At 42.8% G+C, this 22,891-nt stretch overlaps 1 protein-coding gene across 7 annotated transcripts in view; it reads right to left on the bottom strand.

The window, feature by feature from the left end:
- Positions 1-22,891, bottom strand: part of Zcchc2 (zinc finger CCHC-type containing 2) — a 45,650-nt gene that overhangs the window by 8,006 nt on the left and 14,753 nt on the right. For 4 of the 7 annotated variants that reach the window (XR_003835978.2, XM_085840098.1, XM_021154251.3 and 1 more), the window contains exons 4-11: positions 20,999-21,070; positions 15,231-15,343; positions 10,808-10,902; positions 8,580-8,663; positions 7,020-7,077; positions 5,061-5,193; positions 3,660-3,724; positions 3,126-3,220 (exon numbers count right to left, since the gene is read on the bottom strand). Coding sequence is in view for 6 of the 7 variants with exons in the window: in XM_085840098.1 (XP_085696224.1) it covers positions 3,126-3,220; positions 3,660-3,724; positions 5,061-5,193; positions 7,020-7,077; positions 8,580-8,663; positions 10,808-10,902; positions 15,231-15,343; positions 20,999-21,070 (715 nt within the window). In the remaining variant the exon portion in view is untranslated. Of the gene's footprint in view, positions 1-3,125; positions 3,221-3,659; positions 3,725-5,060; positions 5,194-7,015; positions 7,078-8,579; positions 8,664-10,807; positions 10,903-15,230; positions 15,344-20,998; positions 21,071-22,891 lie in introns of those variants that run through there. The other 3 variants (XM_085840115.1, XM_085840125.1, XM_085840131.1) reach the window with 3 other exon arrangements.

The raw sequence follows: 22,891 nt of genomic DNA, 5'->3' as shown, positions 1-22,891 counted from the left end.
GTATGGGTCACTCATACACCAGGCCAGACATAGCCCAGTCCCATCTTCTTCATTTCTGTAAGCCAATTGCTAGCATGGCTTTTGTTACACAGCCAGCATCCAACACATGTTTACTGTACAGATCCATATATGCTACTCTAGGGGATTCCTAACATGTATGGACAAGCCAATCATTTCCATGGCAACATGGTAGAACAATAAAAAGTAATGACTATTAGGCAAAATTTGAACTGAGAAGGCATATAGTGGAATAAGCAATTTAGTTGCCTTAACTAGTGCTTTATGTAAGGAATAAACTTCCAACCGTGTAAAGATGTTTACTGATGACCTAGCCTACTACAGCCACTCAAATGTGAAATGAGCAATGAAAGACACAGGCCTTAAGAATGTAGATATTGCTGGCTCATTTTGTTTAACATCAAGGTGCCAAGAAAAAAAGTGCACAAAAACTCATAAAGCTATAAGAAAAGTAGCAGTGGGCTTATATGGAAGGGTAAAAAGTTTACAAAAAAAACAAAAAACACAAGAGGGTCTCATTTCCTTTTAAACTTTTTAGTGTAGCCATCAGCAACAGAAAAGTGGTAAGAAACGCTAGCATAATAAAGTGAACATTAAGTTCTTTTTAAAGTTTATTTATTATTTTCTTGGGTGTGTCTGTGCATGTACGTGCATATATGTGTATGTGTGTGAACATATGCAGAGACCAAAAGAGGGTGTCATGTGTCTACTCTCCCTAAACCCGGGCTAAAAGCCTAACAGAATGCTCAGCAAGCCCTGGGCCTCCACCTCCAGGGTTAAAGGCTCCTTTAAGATCATAGCCAGCTCATTTTGTGAGTACTGCTATAAGAACTCAAGTCCTCATGATAGTGCAACCTTAAGTGCCCTTAACCACTAAGCCATCTCTCCAGACCCCAAAGCAATAAGCTCTTAATGGGCTCTGTGTAGCAATGTCCTCATCTCTTTAAAATGGAATTATAAAGTGATTTTTTTTTCTTTAATAAAAAGACGTGATTTTACTGAGTAGTCTAGTCTGGCCTTGTGCTGAATTGGTAATCTTCCTGCTTCAAGTTCCAAAGCCCTGGGACTTCAGGGCTGTGCCACCATCCCTAGCACTGAGAGCAGTTTTTAAAGAAAAGCTGTAGCCTACAGAGCTGATTAATGGCACCGACAGCTTCCTGAAGGTAGCAATCGCAGGGGAGCACTGTGGCATTTTTACTTTGTTCCCTTTTGTATTTCCTAGTTATACGAGTATGCTACTGGTCAAAGAAGAAGTTAAGATTTAAAATAAGATTTTAAAAATTACAAGTTGCTCAACGGTTAAGGACACTGACTGGTCTTCCAGAGGACTTGAGTTCAAATCCCAGCATTCCCAGAGCAATTCACAACTGTCTTTAACGCCAAGATCTGACACTTTCACACAGACACACGTGCATGCGAAACATCAATGTACATAAAAGATAAGTAAATAAATTAAAAAAGGAGCATTTTTTAAAAGTAAATGATATATATAATATGAAGAAAGAAAATAATTATTTCTAGTTTACTGAATGCTTTGCACTTTAATATTTCAGAGGAAAATAAATGAATTTGTTTCCTTAGCTTGGGGTTGGCATACAGTAGAATGACATAAGACATCAATGAGACAAGATGCCTAAAGTACACATTACTCATACTCCTGCCCAATAAATGTAAATATGAGTCAATTAGATCTACATCTACATATATATGTATATCTACATGTGTATATCTAGATATCAATACAAACACTAAAACGAACAAACAAACAAAAAAATAAAAGAGGCAAAAACAACCCAACATAGGATAAGGTTTGCCTTACTTGAAAAGCCTAATTGTTATCATTAACGCTAAAAATTAAAGAGATAAAGGGAAAAAGGAACTGGAATTTGGATTTTACAAAGCTTGTAATAGCCCCAAAATGTATATGTTTGTCTCCTTTAAAATGTGTATGTTTGTCTCCTTTAGTACAACAAGGAACAAGAACTAAATTACTGAGCATCTCTCCACTCAGTGGCTAAGTGCTGTTTGTAGGCTGTTCTGCACACTTTACAACTGGGTGAGATGGGCATTATTCCTGGCTTATGCACGGCAACATTACAACTCCAGAGAGGCCAGACATCTAAGAAACAAGGGGCACTGAACCACAGCCATGCGTGGCTCTGACCAAAGCCTGTGTGCTGCTTTCTGGGCAACTAAGACTGAAGAAGATGAGAACAGCTGGGAGCTCCCTGAAGGAACAGGAGTTCCACAACTGTGTGTGATCTGAGGCCGTGGGACACGGTAGAAGAGTGTAGACAAGGTAGGGGCTCAGTTAACTATGCTCTTTGAAGACAAATGTGGAAGCAAATGTGGAGAATGAGATAGGGACCAGAAGCACAAGGCCTGGCAGGAGTGGCTTCTAGTCAGTCAACAGCAGACAGTGTTTGCTGTCAGTGCTGTCACCATGTGGAACATAAGACATGAAAGTGCTACAACATGGCCCTGGACCGCATCCTTATATGGGCAAGATGGGTTGTCCAGGTCCTCTTCCCCAGAACTTCAGAGTAGTCTGAATGAGAACGGCCTCCGCATGCTTATTTGTTTGAATGTTTAGTCTCCAGTTAGTGGAACCATTTGGGAAGGATTAAGAGGTGTGGCCTCATTAGAGGAGGTGTGGCACGTGGGTGGGGGTGGGGGAAGAACTCTGAAGTTTGAAAAAGCCCACACCATTCCAAGTTAGCCCTCTCTGCTGTGTGCTTGTGGTCAAGATGTACACTCTCAGAACTGCTCTGGCACCTGGACCTGCCAGACTGCCCTTACTACGGTCACACATTCACCCGCTGAAACTGTACACCCCAAATTAAATAATTTCTTTTATAAAAGCTGCCTTTGTCATAGTGTTTTATCACAGCAATAGAAAAGAAAAGTCATTCCCAGTTTAGCTAATACAATAAACTGCCATGATCTGTAATTCAGAACAAAATCATTTTTCTTTCTATAGTGTCTATGAACATCTCTGACTGGAAAACTGCTGTACACAGCAGGGAGGGGACACAACAGCTCTGTGTCCACTAAGCTGACGTTACACCAACTGACCTAAGGAGTGCTGGAGCCACGACCCTTCTTACCTTTCACAGGACTGCCATGAACATGCTGTGGAGCAGAGAGTCTAATTCCATTTATTCTGCTGTTCAATCTGTCCTCAGTTTTCTTTACTTTCTCCCTAAACCAAGCAGACAGACAGGTAGAGAGAGATTATCAACACTTTTGTAAGGTCCTCTATCAAAAACATTAAAGATAGTAGAACTTAAACCCTTCAGATATTTGTATAATGAAAATCAATTGCAAGGAAGAAAAGCCAAGTGTCACCAAGTGTGTGCCACCAAAAGCCAAGCACACTCAGTGTGCATCTGAGCTCTGCCCCCACACTCAACACACCCTTATAACAGCTTGACTTCTGTCACCTGCATGTGACACTTTCAATTACAACAATAATCCCAAAACTAAGAAAGAAGTAAAATCACTGGAATATGTGTGTGTGTGTGTGTGTGTGTATGTGTGTGTATGTGTATGTACACGCACACTAAATATACCCACAGCTTCAAATACTGCATGTGTATCTTTCCTAAGTTTTATTATTGCAAACATTAAATTGAACCTACTTTTCTACTTGTGGCTTCCCTTTCTTCTTATTTCCTGAAGATAAGCTCCTTTTTTCAGCAGAGTGCTAGTGGAGATAAAAATAGACAGACCTCAGCTACAGCACACATTGCTATAGGTACCCTTAGCAAACACTAAAACAGCATCTTTTCCATTAAAGACTAACACATTTTCATTTCCAGCCCATTTCTGAAGTTCCCTACAGAAGCACTAAAGTGTACGTATTCTATAACAAGCAGTTAACATTAATCATGAGAAAACTGTTCTTTTATATTGGATCTCAATTTTCTGTTTTTATGACTCTAGTAAGGTCTCTTCATTTGCACTTAAACTTTCCAGAGTCCACCAGTAAGGATAATTCCACAAGTAAACATGCCCTATGTCTTAAGCTTCTGGGCAGCATGGCAAAACCTGACTTTGTCCCACCTTCCTGGCAGACATCAGGCCATCTTCACTCCTTGCCTGAGAGCAGCTGAGCACGTGAACACAACCATATACATTAGGATACTATACTGTTACTGCTGTCTTATTACATCAGTTACTGTGGTTAACTTCATACTCGGCCCAACTCACAAAGTGTATCATAGTTCTGCATGTACGTATAGGAAAAACGTAGACAGGATCTGACATCACTTAGGTTTTCAGGTACTCTGCTAAGTTCTGGGAATGTTATCTCTGTGGGCAATGGAGACTACTGTCTAAAACAGACTGTGACTGAGTGACTGCATGTGCTACAGGCCTTTGCTGAAGGTCGGGTGAATAAAACTGACCTGTCTGTCAAACTTAAGGGAGGGTCTGGACATTAGAATAGCGGGAAAGAAAGTCAGGTGGCTTTAGAAAGGAGACCTTGACAACTTACAACGTCTCAAAACAACCACAAATCCATAAAGACACACTTGGATCTGTGTACTGGTCAGATCTATCTTCTAGCCAGAACACACTTGAGGCGTGAGTCTTCTGCCCCAGTATGGTAACACATCATACCATATGCACCACAGCCTTCTCCTCTCAGCACAGGAGTTCACTTGTTACAGGCTAGAATGCACAGACACCTGACTGAACACTACAAGAAAACGTCAGTTTTAAAAACCTTATCATATCAAGATAGTGAGGCCCTCCCTCCCACCACACCCCCCCCCAAAAGAAGGAACAACTTAATGAACCCTACAACTAGAATAAAGAGTGTAGGTGTCTTACTGTAGTATTCCTACAAACAACCAAAGGTACACCTTTTCAGACCTCAGAAGATTTCAATCCTGTTTAAGAATAAAGCTTCCTGCTGAAATGCTTCCTCACATCTTTCCAGAAATCACCCGACACAGCACTTAAAGCATGCATCTCTTAGGAAGTACACAGAGCAGAATGTTTTTACCACATGACACCAAAATCAACCCGCCACATACTTGGTCAGCTGAGGACACACAGTGTTCTGAGTGTCGGATGGCCGCACAGCCTTGGTTCCTCCAATCCACAATTCCATTTTGTTCTCCATACTGCATGGTAAGGCCATCCAATGGAGAACAGCTTGTAGCAACACTGCTCATAAAAGAGAAACATATGACAATGTCAAGTCTGTCCCCGTAACCTAACCTATTTTACCATCTCAAGAAGGCTCTTAGTCTCTGGGGGTTTTTGTTCATTTTGTTTTTCTTTTGAGTATCTAGAGTTAGGTGTATGGAAAAAAAGTATACGCTCAGAAATAAGTAAATGGACAGTATCATTAATGCCTGTCCTTAGAGAGTGGTAGCACATGTACATTTGCCATTAGTGTCCTGTGACGGGGTGTCCCTGCTTCACCGGCAGTCCATTCAACAGAGGGGCTGCAGAGTCTGGATCAGCAGGGGCTGCCGATCAAGGAACTGTACAATTAGGTTTATGAAGGATCAATTTAATGTGACTGGAAATCCCCCACGGCCTAGATAATCCAGAGGATGAAGTTACTGGGTTTACACTTTGGGTGTTTAACACTGTTAATATAGAAGACAGAGAATTCTGCCAAGTCACTGAAAGAACCAAATGTAAAGTCTTCAACTATGAAGCCAGTGTAAGAATTCAACAGATGGGAAACTGAGGAAAAGAGCTGATAACAAGTTTGGTCTGAAGAAGATCCACTAAAAGAGAAAAAGATGGAACATAAAAACCTAAGAGACAAGTGGGATGGATGTGTGAGCAGCCCACACACAAGGACCTCGGGACTCTTACAAGATGGCTTCAGAGAACAGAAACTGACTATCTGAAGACATAAACTGAGAACTTTCTAAAATCAAAATATAGAAAGTTACAGAGTTTAGAAGCACAAGTAATGCAAACAGCTACAAAGTCAATCACGGACAACAGAGAAAAGCTCAAAGGCTCTAGGAGGAAAGGCTACCGAAAGAACAGCACTAAGAGTGGATCAGAGAAGGGATAGATTCAGTCCCAGGAGAGAGGAGGAACCAGGGCTGCCATAAGCAAAGGAGTCCCAAGCTCATCTACAAAGAGAGAAAGAAAGCAGTTGCCCATAGGAGGGTCCTGACTAAGAGAGCAGAACGCCTGTAGCATTTAGGTGAGGGGCAGTACTAGTAAACTAGAAATCACATCAACAATTTGATCTGCCAGAGACATCAGGTGTCAGAGATAGGCCAACGGGGTGGCACACAGCAGATGAAAACTACACAGCCAGAAGACTGTCAGTTACAGCTTCAAAGAGGCAGCAGAGAAGAAATGCCAACCCAGAATCATTCAGGGCTAAGCACAGCTCAGTAGTAGACGGCTTTGATTTGTGAGCATAGTAATACACAGTACAATACACAGTAATACAAAGTGTACACACACACACACACACATACACACACACACACACACCCCTTAACTGCATTCATTTAAAAGGAAAAACATCATAGGTGGATGCTGAGGGACAAGACAGCAGAAAGAGATCTAAATGAATGCTGGAAAGCAGTGCCACAACTTAAAACTATGAAGACAATGAAAATACAGGATGACTGTAACCCATGCAAAAGCAATAAATGAAGTTACAGTGACCTCAGTCCCTTAGAGTACTAAAGGAATCACACAAGCACAAACTGTCTGTTAAGAGGTGAAAGACGCACTGCAATTTTGGGGGCAGCTACCAGAAGAATAAAATTCAGTATGTAACTCTGAAGGCTGCCACAAGAGAAGAACTTCCCCAAAGGGCAGCAAGGAGGGGGACAAAAGGGAAACAGCACGCACGACAACTGAAAAAAAAAAAAAAAAAAAAACCAAAAACCCACCCGAGAGGAAAATGGCAGACTCACAGACAACACACAGGTGAGAAGTTGACTAAACGCTGACTGAGTGTAAGGTGTACAAAGGCATTTACACTTTAGAAGTTAGATACCTACTTCACAGCGGGACTTTTCCCAGCATGTTTCTTGTGGATGATGGTGTGCTGTAACACATCTAGGGTGGGAGAGAGAAGAGTGAATTAATTCATGACACTATATGCTACAGCAAAACACTGAAAGGATGCTCGTACTGACTGACGCAGCTGGAGTGCTCCTGCCCAGCTGTGACCTAGCTCCCAGCACACAGGGCACTTCCACTTGTTTCTGTGAGACAAGGTCTACTATATGGTCCAGGCCTGACCTTAAATCCAACTCCTGGCTTCATCCTCCGGGGTGCCAGGATTACTGTGTGCATCACCATACCGAGCTTACAGAAGATACCATAACAAATCTTCAATTGCCTAATACACTATTGAATTACCTCAAATGTTCACACCAATCTTACTCAAAATTATGCAATTTTAATAAGAGCGTGTTACTTCAAACTGAATTTACTTCAGGTAAAACTATTCCCATTAAGATTTTCAATATTTTTAAAAGTCTACAAGATCACTATCAAGTTACTCTAAAAAAGAAATGATGTATGAGATCTGACTACAGGTCACCCTTTACTCCCCTGCTCCCTTCCACAGAAGTTAACTATTACCTAACTTGCTGAAACACTATAGTGAAAGCTCCATTTTAACTACCTGTGCATGTGAGTACATTCATAAAACTCACAGAGGGCTATGGCGGGCTTTATTCTAACTGCTGCCCAGCAGACATACTTAGTATGTCTACTTAGACTACTTAGTTGAAACATTGAGGTGACTCCCTGGTATTTGTCACTACAAACCATGGTGCAGCCATGATCTCCAGCTTCACTGCATCATGCCATGTGGTCTGTGCAAACACACATGCCAATTTACATCTCATCCATAACGTCGGAGCTCCTACTGTCAATATCCTGGACATCAGACGTGAAAACAGCTTACTGGTCTGATGAATGTGCAGTGGTGTCTTGGTCCTGTCCTTCACTTTCTCAATTACCTGGCAGGCTGTGTGCTTATCGGCTTGAGGGTTTCATCATCCATACATTTCCTATTCTCCATTTTACTCACATGCTGGAATAAATTCTCCACTGATTCACATCATCCCATGATGATATCACTGATTGATCTACTGTAGAAAATCCTCCTACTTCGAGCAATTTGTCATCTTCCTGTCAACACCCTGCTAGCATATCAGCTGTAGACTGTCTTCTAAGTATCCAGGCTCTTCGGTCAGATACTAAGTTCTTGCTTAGATTAATCAAATGTATGGGCATGATCCATCTTATTGAACAAAACCTTCTCTCCTCAGGTTTACAAATAAAACTTTAAACTTTACATTTTACAAATGGTTGCTAATCCCTTGAAAGTTTTGCACATGATATATAGTGGGAGTTGATTAATATACACTTCATATAAAAAGCCAATTGTGCCAACACCATGGAGTGAGCAACCTCTTCTCTGCTCGCTGTTCTGTATGGTAATGCCATCTCTGACATCCCAATGCCCGTGTGTACCTGGGCTCTCTTTCCTTTGTTCTGACCTTGTGCCAGCGTGTGCAGACTTAGTCTAGTGACTCTACAATTACCTTCTTCTTGACTTGAAGCTTCTGAGCTGTCTTCTTTTAAGTGTTCTAATATCTTAGAAGTCTTCAGAGAGGACTGTAAGTTATCTGCAGGAAATAATTCAATACTACTAACTCTGGGAAAATTGTAATAGTGAGATAAAGAAAATCAGAATAATGATTATCCCTGTGCCCCAAGGAGAGGGAAGAGTTAATAGTGAAAGACTCTTTCTCCAAGGAAGGACCTTCAAGAACGCACAGGACTATCTGAGTGGCACCTGACACCTGCGAGGCCAAGCATGGTCACTAAGCAAAGGATGAAATGGGGAGTGCCTCTACTTTCTACTGTTACTTCCGAAAAGCCTGTAACAGCACCATGGTGACGCTGAGCTGCTCTAAACCCCACGCTCTGTTTTGTTACAGCAGAGATTATGATCAGCGCCAACCCACTGCATATTCGGACAGTAGTGGGTTCTAGACAAGAAGCCTGAAGCTACCTCAGAGTGCAGCACTGTTTGCTCAAGAGTTACTTATCTGTCAGCATATCGGACAGTGCTCTCTGACCCAGGGAAACACAAGATGGAGTCATTTTTTTAAAAGTGTGCAAATGAACCCTGACAACACTGTGCTATTTTTTAGCAGAAACAACTCACACACGTCAACCACTGAAAAGTTTCCCCTCAAGCCAAGATGTGGACATTCAGCAATATTTTACGTGTCCACTCTTCAGACAAAACTTGCTAGGCTCCTTAGCACTGCCTGTGAATTTAAAACCTGGCTAAGACCTCAAGAGACTCTGCCTTATGTCTATGTCTATGCATGTGTCCCATGTGGGTCGCTTTCCTGAGCAGGTTGATAATCTGGGGTATTAGCTTAACTTTGTTTCAACCTTTTTGAAATGAGCCAGGTGTTACTGGTAGACTATTAAAAATGCTCGCACTTTTGACTTGGGAAGAAGTCTCCAGAGCTTTAGAATAACTCTGACTTTAGTAAGTCCTGCCACTACCCAGACATAAACTCAGCCATGGAGCTGTGCACTGTATTCCAGCCAGCTAGTCCTCAGAGTCGTGCTTGTGATCCTGCCCGCTAACTACGTTCCAACATCTAAGGCACGCACACGGGCACATGTGTCTGCCACTCTAGCAGTTACACTTTCAAAGCACCTCATAGTCCATTTTCGTTTTCCCCTCTTTTTCTCCGACCTCAAACTGAGGAGGCATGTACTTTCTTTTCCTTTATGTATAGAAAAATGACAACTGAAATCAGAAGGAAAGGTTTCAAGAAAAAAATGTTCCTCAAAATATTGGCTTAAAGTGAGTAGAAATCACCTATGCAACATATCAGCATTATTGGCCAAATAAAAGCCAGGCTGAAGAGAGGTGCAATGCTGAACATGAGACAGGAGGGATGAACACTGAAACCAGGAAAGCAAACAGTACACAGAAACAAGACTCAGACAACGTCCTGAGGACATCACATTCAGTCTGGTATTGACCAGTGTGATCTGGAGGGGCAGTGACAGCAATGGACACAGAGACACAACAGTGAGCTACAGGGCTCCAGGAAGAGCTGAACTTTCAAGTAGCTACAGACTAAGGGGCCCAAGGGAAGCTCGAGGACTTTAATATAAACATTCAGGTTTCTTACCAAACTTTTCAAGTTTTCATCAGAGGATTAACAATTAAGTTTATCCACAGAATAGTCCTGGGATAAGGTAGACTCTATGTAAACAGCAGACTTTTGTAGTCCTTGAATAAAACACAGCCTATCTGAAAACATCCACAGAAAGGATGGGCGGGACAAGGAGAGCATCCTTGCCTGGCATAGGCTGGTCTTTAGATATGCTGCTGTGCAGACAATGAGATGCACACGGATAAGGAATGGGGAAGTCAGCACTAGAGGGTCCTATAGGAGGAGGGGACAGTGCACATCCTGCCCCAGTACGGCCAACTTCTCAGCTCTCTACACCTGCTCTGCCAAGGAACTGGAGGGCCCACTTTCTCCTGGGAACCAGTCTACCTGGTCCTATTATCTTTTCTGTATCATTATCTTTTAAGGTGCAGTATAAAAAAGACACATATTTCTCAATTGCATGTCTCTATTCCTTAACTTATAAATAAAATGTTTTACATTTGAATAACAGGATGACATATGAAAACCAAACAACAAACAAACCCCATAAAAAACAAAACACAAACCAAAACAAACAAAAACACTTGCAATATCTCCACAGAGCAACAGAGGGCACTTACTGAAATTGTGTTGAGACTCCGATGAGATCGACCGAAAAAAGCTGCGGACTTTGTGACTCTGAAGGAAAGCCTGGGGTGAGGTTGAAAACAGCTGCCTGTGTAAGAAAGAAAGTCACATCACTTGGCAGTGTCCATATCTGTAGTCACAGTTCAGATTAAAAACCAACATAACTGAGTATGCATTGAAGCAGAGGAGAGTGTGTGTGTGTGTGGGGGGGGGGGGGGTAAATGCAGTGCATAAGCCAAACCTTTCCCCAAAGAAAGGATTATTTTCTAATATATTTCTGCAGGAGTGGGAAAACTTTTTAACAAAAACCATTTGCAAGAATCTACTAAAAAGATTTTTTTTTTATGGGGAAGTTTCAACTTGACAAAAAAACAAACAAAAGGGTTCAGCTGTTTGCTTAGATGGTTCAAAAGCTGCCTTTACTCAGAGAAGACCTGTAAGCTTCCTCTTCCTCACATTGTTTATCATATGGCTGTCCTATCACGGGACCTCCTTATGCTAGGAGAGGCTGAGGAGTTTGAAATGACGAAGATTCTGGAAAATGGTGAGCATAGTGGTGGCTCCTACCACACCGTAAGGCATGTTAAATAAGCATCACACCATGGCCTAACTTAGGATCCTACAGGGAGGTCTGGGCATGGAACTTCCTACCCTTACACAGTTGGGAAAGAACTTTACCACCAAGCTGTGTCCCGGCCTCCTGTTTACTTATGTTTCCTAATTCTTATTTTGAGATAGGGTCTCAATAATAGTCCAGAATTGCCCTGAACTCCTGTAGCCTAAGCTAACCTGGGTGACTGTAGGTGTGTCCTGCTAGAACCAGTGTTATTTAGATTCTCTTTTCAAAGTCCAAGTCCTAGAATTAAACAAACAAAAACCCTATTCTAAGTACTTCTTCAGAAATAGGTCTCATTTGTCCATCTTGTCTTGATCCTGAACTCAAGTCATCTTCCTGTCTCAGGGCCCCAGGGCTATAGGTCACACCATCATGTCCAGCTTTTATAAACAATGTTGAAATAAGAAATGGCATAACATTCTAAATGTCCTTTTCCTACATGGCTACTGAGCTATCCCTGACAGTTAACCAACAATCTGGAAATTACCTTCCAATCTTAAAAGAGATAGATGAGACACAAAACAAAGACTGAGCTGAGGTAGCATCTGAAATTTTATTTTAACCTTCACAGCTAAACAACACAAAAACCAAATTGTTAATGTTAATTCACATTTCTTTCAAAGAGCTAAGAAACTCACATATATCTAAGCAGATATATGAATGAAACTACATGATCTCATACATAAGCTGCTAAGCTCTACAGGATGACAGAAAGGAAGCAACCCTAAGCCACGAGGCAACCGCCCACCTAGCCAATCAGCCAGTTCTCAAACCTGGGCCTCCAAGCTTGCCCGGCTGCAGAAGGCCTTGCCTGGATCGTGCAGTGCTCTGAATATGACATTCTTACTATTTCAGGCAGTATACCAATTTCCAATACTCTCTCCTCAGCAATTAACCACATATCTGGAAGTGTTTTAGGTACGAAAATGGTATATTTGTCAACACTAGAGAAACACTAGGCTACAAAGCAGATGGGACAGACCATGGAATCCCTCACAGTGGCTTAAAGATGCATACGTTGGTGCTGCCTATGCTCTCAGGACTTGTAAAGTAGAAGCGTAAGGAATGGCTACAAGTCTGAGGCCACTCTGGTCTTCATGACAAGCTCCAGGCCAGCCAGGACTATGCTATATGACTGTTTCACAACACAAAGCAGAGGATTAAAAGTTTAATTTAGGAGGTAACTGAATTGCAGATCTGTAATTACAGGCAAAGAAAATACTAAAACATCAACAAAAATTATCTGAGCAAGAGCGATCTATTCTTTCTCTCTGAATTTCCACATAGCCTTCACTGAACAACTGGCATTATCATGGAAACACACACTAGGCAAAGAGAGAGTCACTGCACATCAAGCATTATGGATTACTGAGTTTCGCTTAGGAAGCTGCACCCCTCTTCACTGTGAAGCACAACAGAGGAGCTTCTGTCCACTACTAGTTAGTATAGATGGTCTGTCTGGGTTCTTCTGTCCACTACTAGTTAGTATAGATGGTCTGTCTGGGTTCTTCTGTCCACTACTAGTTAGTATAGATGGTCTGTCTGGGTTCCAAGCACACACTGATGCCAATGTGGACAGGAACAGTGTGTACTGACCTTCAGTCCATGTAAGGTCACATTCTGTTGCCATTCACACACCAGAGGCTGCCATCTGGGTGCTGCATGCTCACTCCCAGGAGGCCTAGGCTCATGCTGCCAGATATGCCCTAGCCCCACTGCTCAGCTGGACGCAGTTCTCAGAGTACTGGATCAGTCACAGAGACACTCTGTGAATCACCAGCACGTCCTGGAGCTTGCTGCACTCAGAATCCCCTGCCCACCCCAGTACTGGAGAATAAGGAACCACACTTTCACAAGGTCCCCAAGAAATGTACAAGCTCTCAGGAATTCAATTATTCTACAACTTTATCCACCTGCTCTTACCCAGAATGCTCTCTGGTCCACTCCTATTCCTTTCTCCTCCTACACTCTTCCACTGTGTCCTCTGAGACTCCACAGATTAGTGGCTATAGGTTGCATCTCCTTATTCTCCCTGAACTCAAGGCTCTGCCTTTCTTCAGACCTGTTCTGGTGGAAGGTGCTTGTCACCAAGCACTGATGTGCCTGCAAGCCCTTGCCTTGTCCTTTAGCCCCCCGCACCCCCATTTTACCCAGTCTATACCCATCAAGTCACCTACCAACTTTTAGATCCACCTTCTCATTCAGGTTTGAAACCAGTCTGTGTCCCTCCCTCCCATGCCTCATCATGCATCACTGCGTGATGCGAGTGTCTGCAAGGGCAGCTATTCTGGGCTCCATCACATTCCAGCCCTTTGCTCCCACCGTTACATTATGGATTTAGTGATACAATGGTAATGCATCCATCCCAGATTTCTGCCTAGCTTTACTGTGGAGCAACCTTGCCTTCCCCATCCTGGGCCACACTGATCTCAGGAACACTCTAGAAGCCTGAGGAGTTCTGTTTAGGTTCTAAAGGCAAACCAGGAGTCTCACATATGCCCCAAGCCACACAGTCATACTTTCACTTAACTCTACTTAGTGACTAAGTTGCTAGTAAAACATCAATTGCTTTCTTAACAGCTTGGAGCAGAAAAGCTGGGATGTCCAGCATGATAAGCAACTGCTCCACCCCAGGATATACGTCTTAGCAGATTGCCATGGCACCCACTCCCAGCACTGTCTGTTCTACACCATCAGATTCACTTACCCTACCCTTCCCGATTCAGCTTAGATGCTCACTTTTCCAAAACTGAACAACTTTCCCCAGACCCCCTTCCTTGCCTCTCCATTCAGGACAAATGCAACCACTCGCCTTCTTTACACTTGGGACTGGAACTGCCGAAAGGATTTCTTTCAGATGAACACAACAGGGGAACTGATGTCATTATGAACGAACTGACCTGAACTTTAGGTCAACCCATTCCATGCAGCAACTCAGTACCCTTCACTCAGCTAGTCCTTTAGCCTTTGCACGTGCTGGATTTTGTTTTGTTTTAAAGACATGCCTTACTATGTAGACCACACGGGCCTTGAATTCAGTTCCATGGTTTTATCCAGTGCTGGGATTAAAAGTGTTGGCCTCCACACCCAGCCTACAGAATTGTGAGCTCTTCCTCTCCAGCATTGGTTGCTTCACCTTGAATCCCTCCTGCCTTATGCAAGCCATACATCAGGGATGATACAGTCACCTTTCCAGTTCCCGTCACAAAACAGGTTACCTTGTTTATACATACACTCTCGAATTTGAGAGGAAGGGGAAGGCTATATCACCCATTATCTGTACTACCCCTGACCCTTGCACACACAGGAGTGAACACAAACACAGGACACCATATTTAACCATCTAGTAATACATACATTCCCAAGGGTGCAACAACTTCACAAGACCTGACCTTAAGCAGCACCGGGCTCCAAGAAAGCACATGGAAGTAAACGTGTGCTGGGAAAGGTCTGTCTGTCTGTCTTTCTGTCTGTCTGTCTATCTGTCTCCCTCTCTCTTTCCCTCCCTCCCTCCCCATTTCACTGGGCTACTTAGTCTCTCCCAAGCCTAGCTACTGGACAGGATGTCCTTAATAAAATTTCATAGAACACAAAAAAGAAACAAGCCCCCCCAGGTTTAACTCATTATCCATCACGGTTAAAAGGAACCAACGTTATGTTGGTAGATAAGCAGGAATACAGTGAAGACAGGGCTGCTGTCTTCTCCAGTGAGCCGAGAGCCCAGTACCAGAGTCCATCTCACAAACTCCCTCAATAGTCTGTGCTAGCACCCGAGGCCAGGTGCTGAGGCCGCTTGTTACCTTAGGATGGGCTCCAGGTCAGGCTGGCGCCGCTCTTCCCTCCTTAGAGAACCCTGATTCAGGGCTTTTAAGATGGTCTTGTCAAAACTCTCAGAAGAGAATTCCTTTGGAAGCTGCAAGGGAAAAAACATAATATCCAGCACTAAGATTTTACCTGCTGAACAACTATAAACAAACGTAAATGCCTTCTCTTCATTAACTATCTCAAAGCCTTCTTTCCAAGGCTGAAGTTATACAGGTCTGTGTGTAGGAAGCACATCTCTCAGGACTAGCCAAAGTATATGGGAAACCCAAGTATCCAGCATGCCTACAGTGTCCAGCATACAGATCTCACACGCAAGCTCTCTTCCCTGTTTGAAGTGGCATTTATACAAAGCTTCAAGGTAAACCTGGCATTCTGCATAGTACAGCTGGCGCTTTAAGCCTGGGATACTCTTCTGTAAAGTGTTCTCTCTGCCTCTATTGTTATCAGTTTCATGCTTCCTTTCCGCTTCTCTCACCTTAATCTCAGGCAGTGGTGAACAATTAAATGTTATCTGCCAAATAAAGAACCAAGATATGAAAGCTGGGTCAACTCCTTGCAATTTTATTTACACCAAAAACATCCCTCAGAGCTGGTGAGATGGTTCGCTCAAGGCTAAAGACTTCCTCAAGCCCAGGTAGAAGTAGACACAAAGAAAGGACTCTTCAAGCATGCCTCTGACCTCTACGTGTAGACATACACTGCCCACATAAAAAACAAAACAAACCACTCTTTAGAGTTTTTCTCAACATGACGGATGTATCCTTTAAGCAGTGTGCTAGAATCTATAAGAAACTATCATCCAACCAAGAAAAAAAAACGTAAACAAAACTCTTACTACATTATTTAACTTGTTTAATTTAAAAATATTCCAAAATATTCTAAAACTAACTCTTTTAAAAATTCAGTTTTGACATTTAGGATTAACTTCTGTATTACTGTCACTTTCACTTAAATCCAGAATAAAGGGAAGAGTAGAGTCACACAACCTATTCTTTATAAAAGCAGTCTGTATGACATCCGTGATCTGTGCATTCATCATGTCTAGCACAGTGGCATGGCACGGCACGGGATGCTTGGTCAGTATGCGCTGGTCCATGTGGAGAGGTCAAAGAGTCAGCGGATCCTCACCCTCACTATGGAATCATGTGCTCGGGACACCACCCCGGAGAAACAAACTCTGAACTGATACATTTTCCACATGGACACTACTAATTTCAACAATGATACTTTGACAATAGCATTTTAATACATTTTTGACACTGGGAATTTTTACTAGTTTTGAACATGATTTTATTTAGTACGTATAGCGCATGCACATATATATGTATGAACCTGTGCATACAAGTGCGTGGGCAAGGTGTGGAGGACAGAAGATGACACCGAGTGTTTTCCACCTCATCTTTTGAGACAGGGTCTCCCCTCCCTGAATTGGCTAGAGCTGGCCAGTGATTTCAGGGATCTACCTGTCCCTCAACACGCTGGTGCTAGGGCTACGAACATGGCTGACCACACTCAGCTTTTACATGGATGTTCTTGCTTACGTGGCAAACATGTTTACAAGTGAACTACCTTGTAGTTCACTACCTCAGTGCCGTAATTTCTATGGAGTACATATATGCTGACAAAGAAAACCAGAGATGTTTGGCAGAGATGTCTATTTCAAGTTTCAAACCACTGATAGTTGCTTTACATACCAGGACTATATCACACAAAGTGCCACCAGATCAATGATCAAGGTTACATTACTGGGTTGAGGTTGGACATGCATCAGTATGCAACCTAGTTTATTTCCATGTTGTTTTTCTCTTCATTTCCAGGGCCCATTTAGCTGGAAGGGAATTTTTTCCTAAAAATAAAGGTTTACAGTATGTCTTTTCTATCCTATGTAACATGGGATTTTTCTTCTCTTTCCATCTTAGTCATAACAGATCCAGCCTCCCATTTCCTCTGTACAATCTCAGTGTAATGAAAGGTTTTGTACCTAGATACAAGTTTCTCTTAAAAAACAACACTAAAGTTGAATATGCAACCATTTACCTTTATTTAATCTTTCTTATTAATAAAAAGGTTGCAAGAATAAACTGTTGATTCACAACAGGGAGTTGCTGCCTTCACCTTAAGAAGTCTTCTAAGAGTACCAGCAGCACTAACGGTTGTCACAGGGGTAGGGGGAATGGCCTTATTTGTAACCATCTTAGTCTCCTGTTGCATGGCTTTGGATCTTGCCTGGAGGTCTGGACAGCATCACTGACATTGCTGACTACCATTCGTCAGCTAAGAATCTTTGGGAGCTCCATCAGCCACCCTCTCCTATGCACTGACAGCCTGCACAGACAAGCTTTGCGGCAACCCGCTCGCTCATCATGGCCCTGGCACCCAAGGAGCTTGAGGAACACAACAACTGTTCACATGAGTGGATCAGGCTTCTCTCCATGTTCATGAGAGCCCATATCCCTTTCCTTACTTCAGGAAGCAGGGCACCATGAGGCAGACCCTCATTGAAGAAGTCCTTCACTCTGAAAAGGGGGCAATCAATTTAAACTGTGCTATAAATCCCAGTGCTGTATTTCTTACCAATCCACTGCCTTCAGACTTTAATAGACTACAATTGTGATATCAAGACCCTGAAGAAAGCCAGGTTGCCACCTCTCCACATTTGGAGGGACGCTTGGGCTTGGAGGCCATGAAGAGACCACTCAAACACTGTCACCTGAACCACAGGATTCTGGTTTGGTTTCAATCTTAAACGTTACATTAGCTCTGGAGTCTTTAAAGCAGACTCCACATGCATGGAATACTTTTCTTTTCATGATTAGAAATGGCTGGGTCTGGTTTGATTAAAAAGCCTCAATCTAGACAGTGCGCAGCACAGCTCCAGAAACAGCTTGCAGGATGCACACTAGAAGTGCATTAGCAGTTGCTCCACTCAGACTGTTAGGACAGTGAGTGTCTGGAGCATACTCTTTTAGGGGCTGCAGTACATTCCTGAGGTAGGTAGTATCTATACTGTATGCTCTATTGACACTTATAAAACTCCCTACAACATACAGTCCATCCCATTCAAGAAGTCAGCACGCATCTAAACTCCTACTCGGTTCCTGGTTATTATTTCAGGAACTGCGGATACTTCATCGAAGGAGAAATAAACTCACAGAGCTGCTGTGATAATATGAAAAACAAACTGGAGGGGGGCCAGAACATGGAGGGCAGAAGCAGCTGTTCTCACGAATCGAGAACTCAGCAACCCCAACCTCACTCACTCAACACCACCTGCCCACACAGCACCACTGAACAGGTGCTCAGGACAGTTCTGCTCTCATTTCTACAACGTTCAAGATGCAGGCCGTCAGCCTGGGGCATAGAGGACAAGAGGCAATTCCGTTTTAGGAAGACAGTGCAGATTACTCCAGGTAAGAGTAGAGGTCATGCACTTAAGAAAACTGCATCAGTCACCTGCTAACTAAGCTGAGGGTTAATTCCCATGGCCCTGAAGAATGAGAAGGCATTTGGGGCTTTGTTGTTAAGCACTTAGCTTTTATGTAATCTGTCAGGACAGCATGGCTGGAGCTTAGGGGGAAACCCCAAGGAAGGAGACTGCTAGACGGAAGGTAGAGCCTTGCAGTGGGTTCTGTTTTGAGGACAGACAAAAAGGTGGCCACATCACACACAAGTTGGCATCAAGTAACATGGCTTTGACAGGTGGCAGTGTCTGGCTCCACTAAGAACTTCAGCCCTCTCTCTGTACCTCTGGAACTCATTCTTCAGCACTAGGATTGTGCCCCGAAGAAAACAGAAGAAAAAGAGAGACAAGTGTTCCTGTTCCAAATCCAAATGGTGGATGATCATAACTGCCTATTTAACTCACATTCAGTGCTGGTAAATGTATCCTATCAAGACATAAGAGAGCTTGTGAGAAGCAGAAGAGATTTGAAAATGTATGCAAAGAAAAGAGGCAGACCCAACCCACTTGCTCAAACCATCAGAAGGCTGTGAGGGACTATCTCCCTGCTGCAGTGTGGCCTGGATCACAGCCACTCTGTCCCGACACCTTTGATTGTTCCTGTGAGTCATGCTCATGATGCCAGCCCTTCTACTGCTGCCTTCTTTCTTGTCTAGGACGGATAGGAGGGTCACAGGCTTGGGTGACTAGACATGAATGAAGCTCACCCCATCTTTACAAGCAGGCGGTCGGTACGTGAATAGTTTAGAGAGTTGTCAGCCCCTAATGGAGAGACTCTAGAAACCAAGAGTAAAACCCTGAACAGCAGTTTTGCTATACTTAAGAGCAGTGCTTTATTTAATCATCATCAAAAGAGAGAGCAAAACCTTGGAACACACAGCCCTAAATGGAATGTCTTCATCAAACCCCTCCCCTCAGAGCTCAGGAGACCCTGTGGAAGAGAAGGCAGAAAGAGTTTAAGAGCCAGAGGGGATGAGGACACCAGAAGAGTAAGCTCTAAATCAGGTGAGCAAAGCTCGGACGATCTCAGAGACCGAAGCCACAAGCCGGGGCCTGCCCAGGTGGCTCTGTGTATATAATATGGCTTGCAGTTTCTTTACTGGACTCTCGGGTGTGAGAACAAATGGATTTCTGGTCCTTGTGCCTTCTCGTGGGCTTGTTTCCTTCTGTTGGGTTGCCTTGTCCAATTTCAACACGGTAGATTTTGTTTTATCTTATTATACTTGTTATCTCTTAGCAGCCTGTTCTTTTCTAATGAGAGACAGAAAAGAGTGGATCTGGATGGATGGGAGGGGAGGCGGTGAGTAATGGGGGAAGCTGTATGATATATGAGAAAAAAATCTATTTTTTATAAAATAGGAGGAGAGGGGTGTGGGAGAATTCAGTTTAAAACAAGCCATAGGAAAAAGAAACTATTTAATTGGCTTAATAGATACCAACTAACAAATCCAGCAAACTAATGTTTTGACAGCATGTCAAAGTGTGTGTCAGAGAACTAGGCTCCAGAATTCTTCTGGAAGCTAACAGACTGGTGAGAATCAGCACCTTGCAGAGTTAAGAATCAACACAGACACAAATGATCTGAACAGGCACACAAGGTGAATCCCAGCAAAATCTTCAGAGCTGGTGCGTGGTGAGGACACTTTCACACAAGGCTTGGTGAGTGAGTCAGGACTACTTCCTGTTTCTGGATTTCCCAGCTTTCTCTCCCTGTCAACAATAAACTGTGAAGTGTTTGCTTACTGAGCAATGGTTATTTATTGACCACACAGACGTAGTTCCCCCTTCTAGGAGGTCTTTCGTTTTTGTCAATTACATCTGATTAGTACTGCTATTCAAGGGAACAGGTAAGGATGTGCAGAAAACAAACTTGCCAAAGGTAATTCCACCATCTTCCACGTCCCGATAGCATTCAGACACTTTTGAAAGTAGGGTGGGGGAAGGATGAACTCCAAGGAAAAAAGGAGCGAAGTTCAAGCAGAGCCCACAGAGGAGAACCTGAGTGTGTTAGGTACCACAGGAAAATGAGCCTCATCTCACTGCAGATGAGCACCTCTGTAGAGGACTAAGAATGGGGACCTATTTTCTAAAGCCATTTCTTCTGCTACTTATACTGGTAACAAGGTAAGAAGACACACAGGGTAACATTTTCTACACCTCTATTCATCCGAGCTTGGAGGTAACCTATGTGTGTTTTAATTTTCTTGGTGATTCTTTTGACATTGAAACTTTAGGAATCTCTATAGCATATACAAATCTTAACAACAAAATCTATAATTTTACCTTCAGTAGAAATTCCTGTAGTTCTTGGTGGGTTTTTGTTACTGTTGTGACTGAAAGGTCAGACCAATTTACCTGATTTAAGAAAACACACATATTGTATGGTTATTGCTTAGGCAGGAACTGGCTGGGGAAAAAGCCATGTGTAAAACAAAAGGCCTTAAATTTAAGATTAGCAATCAGAGATATAAAGTTCAGCTAGCGTTCTCTCATAGTTTCTGACATTGTACAGAAAAAAGTTTTCCAGTAATTCTTTTTAAATTGTATTTTTCAAAAAGCAGTATTAAAATGTAACTGCTTTGATAATTTCCAGGAACTAATTTTTCAGAAATGTCTTGCTTTTTTGGTTAAGTAGAAAAATGATACAATGACAGGGTAGATCCAAAAGACCCAAGTCCTGTCTCCTTAGGCTCACTAAATGTATGGCTACAAGAGAAGCAGAATGAGGGAATTTTATCTTCTCAAAAGATTTAACATGCTTTAAGTCCTAGCAAGATGCTTGGGCAAGCATCATTACCTGCATTTTCAGATGAAGAAAAGGAGGGAAGTATGGCCCAAAAGGACCAGGATCTAGGACTGCAATCAGCTGTGCTGCACTGCCTCCTGGACCCTTAGAATTCTGTGGACTTTAATTTCCACTGTACAACTGTAAAGTAGGTGACTATTCGAGATACACTAATATCTAAGTTTTATCACTTAATCATATCACTTTTAATGTACTTTTTAAATGCATAAAAATGCTATGTAGCAACCCTTTCTGACTGGTTATTTCTTAAATGAAAAATATCTACCTGAGCAGGTGAATACAGGAGTAGACATGGCAACTGATGTCTGAGTTCAGTCGCATGTCAGCGTCACATAAAACCAAACAAATATGTAAGAATTTCTACCAGTGTTTACTTCAAAGAGAGAGACTGGGCCTGAAACAAGAGTAGCTGGTGTTAAGAAGGCTCTCCAGAGAGGGAGCATTTGAGCCAGATGTTAGCTGTGCTTTGGTCCAGGGTAAGGAGAAAGGTCTTAGAGAAAAGCTGTGAGTTCCAACAACTAAAGGAGAAGCCAGCATGCCGAGTTTCAAGGGCAAAGAGGCAACCAAATACCCCAAAAGTGAGACACATGGAAATTGGAAACAGAAATCACAAAGTCAAGGATTTTTCTCCTTCAAAGTAGAAGTTTTGAAAATCATTCAACAAATATACTGGCAAGGCAGACACTATAGGACGGCAGAGATGAGGACACCCACTTCCATAAGACGCTTTGCTCAAGGATCTGTGGAAGCTATAGTGGTAGTAATCTGCAGAGGAAGGAGAAAGCACTTTATCAGAGGGAGGGAAGTCGAGGAAAGTGGGAAGCTGGAACATGGTCAGTGGTGCTGTGAGAACCCTGGCCTCACTGCAGGCAGTCTGAGTATATGTGATGCAACCGCACAGGGCTCAACAGTGAAGCTGCAGCAGTGGGAAGCAAGAACCAGGCCTGCGGTTCACAGCCAACAAGATGACAAAGGCACACAGCAGGGATGAAAACCCCATGAGCAGCAAGGAAAGCAGAGCAGTCAGTAAAGTAAAGCCAGGACAGGGAAGGCCTGGGGTCTGCAGACACTGTGAAATATTTACTTGAACTTTTAAAAGATGCATCTTACACCACACATTTTCAATCATTTCCCCAAGTTCAAGGTTCTTTCTTGTTTTTAAAATCTGCCATCTATCTGTGGATCATCCTATCTATTATCTACCTACCTGTTAAGCTACCTATTAATCATCTACCTACCTTTCTTCCTATCTATCACCTATTATCTATGTGTCATCTATCAATCATCTGTCTGTCTGTCTTTCCGTTCGTTCTTTCATTCGTCTTTAAAGCAGCGAGCCTGCTAGCAGCTTTTCCGTGGCTGTGGAGAAT

This window comes from Mus caroli, unplaced genomic scaffold (assembly GCF_978045245.1).
Source record: "Mus caroli unplaced genomic scaffold, Mus_caroli_1 scaffold_1, whole genome shotgun sequence".
NCBI lineage: Eukaryota > Metazoa > Chordata > Mammalia > Rodentia > Muridae > Mus > Mus caroli.
The sequence above is the reverse complement of the archived record's forward strand: the minus strand, read 5'-3'. Positions and strand labels throughout refer to the sequence as shown.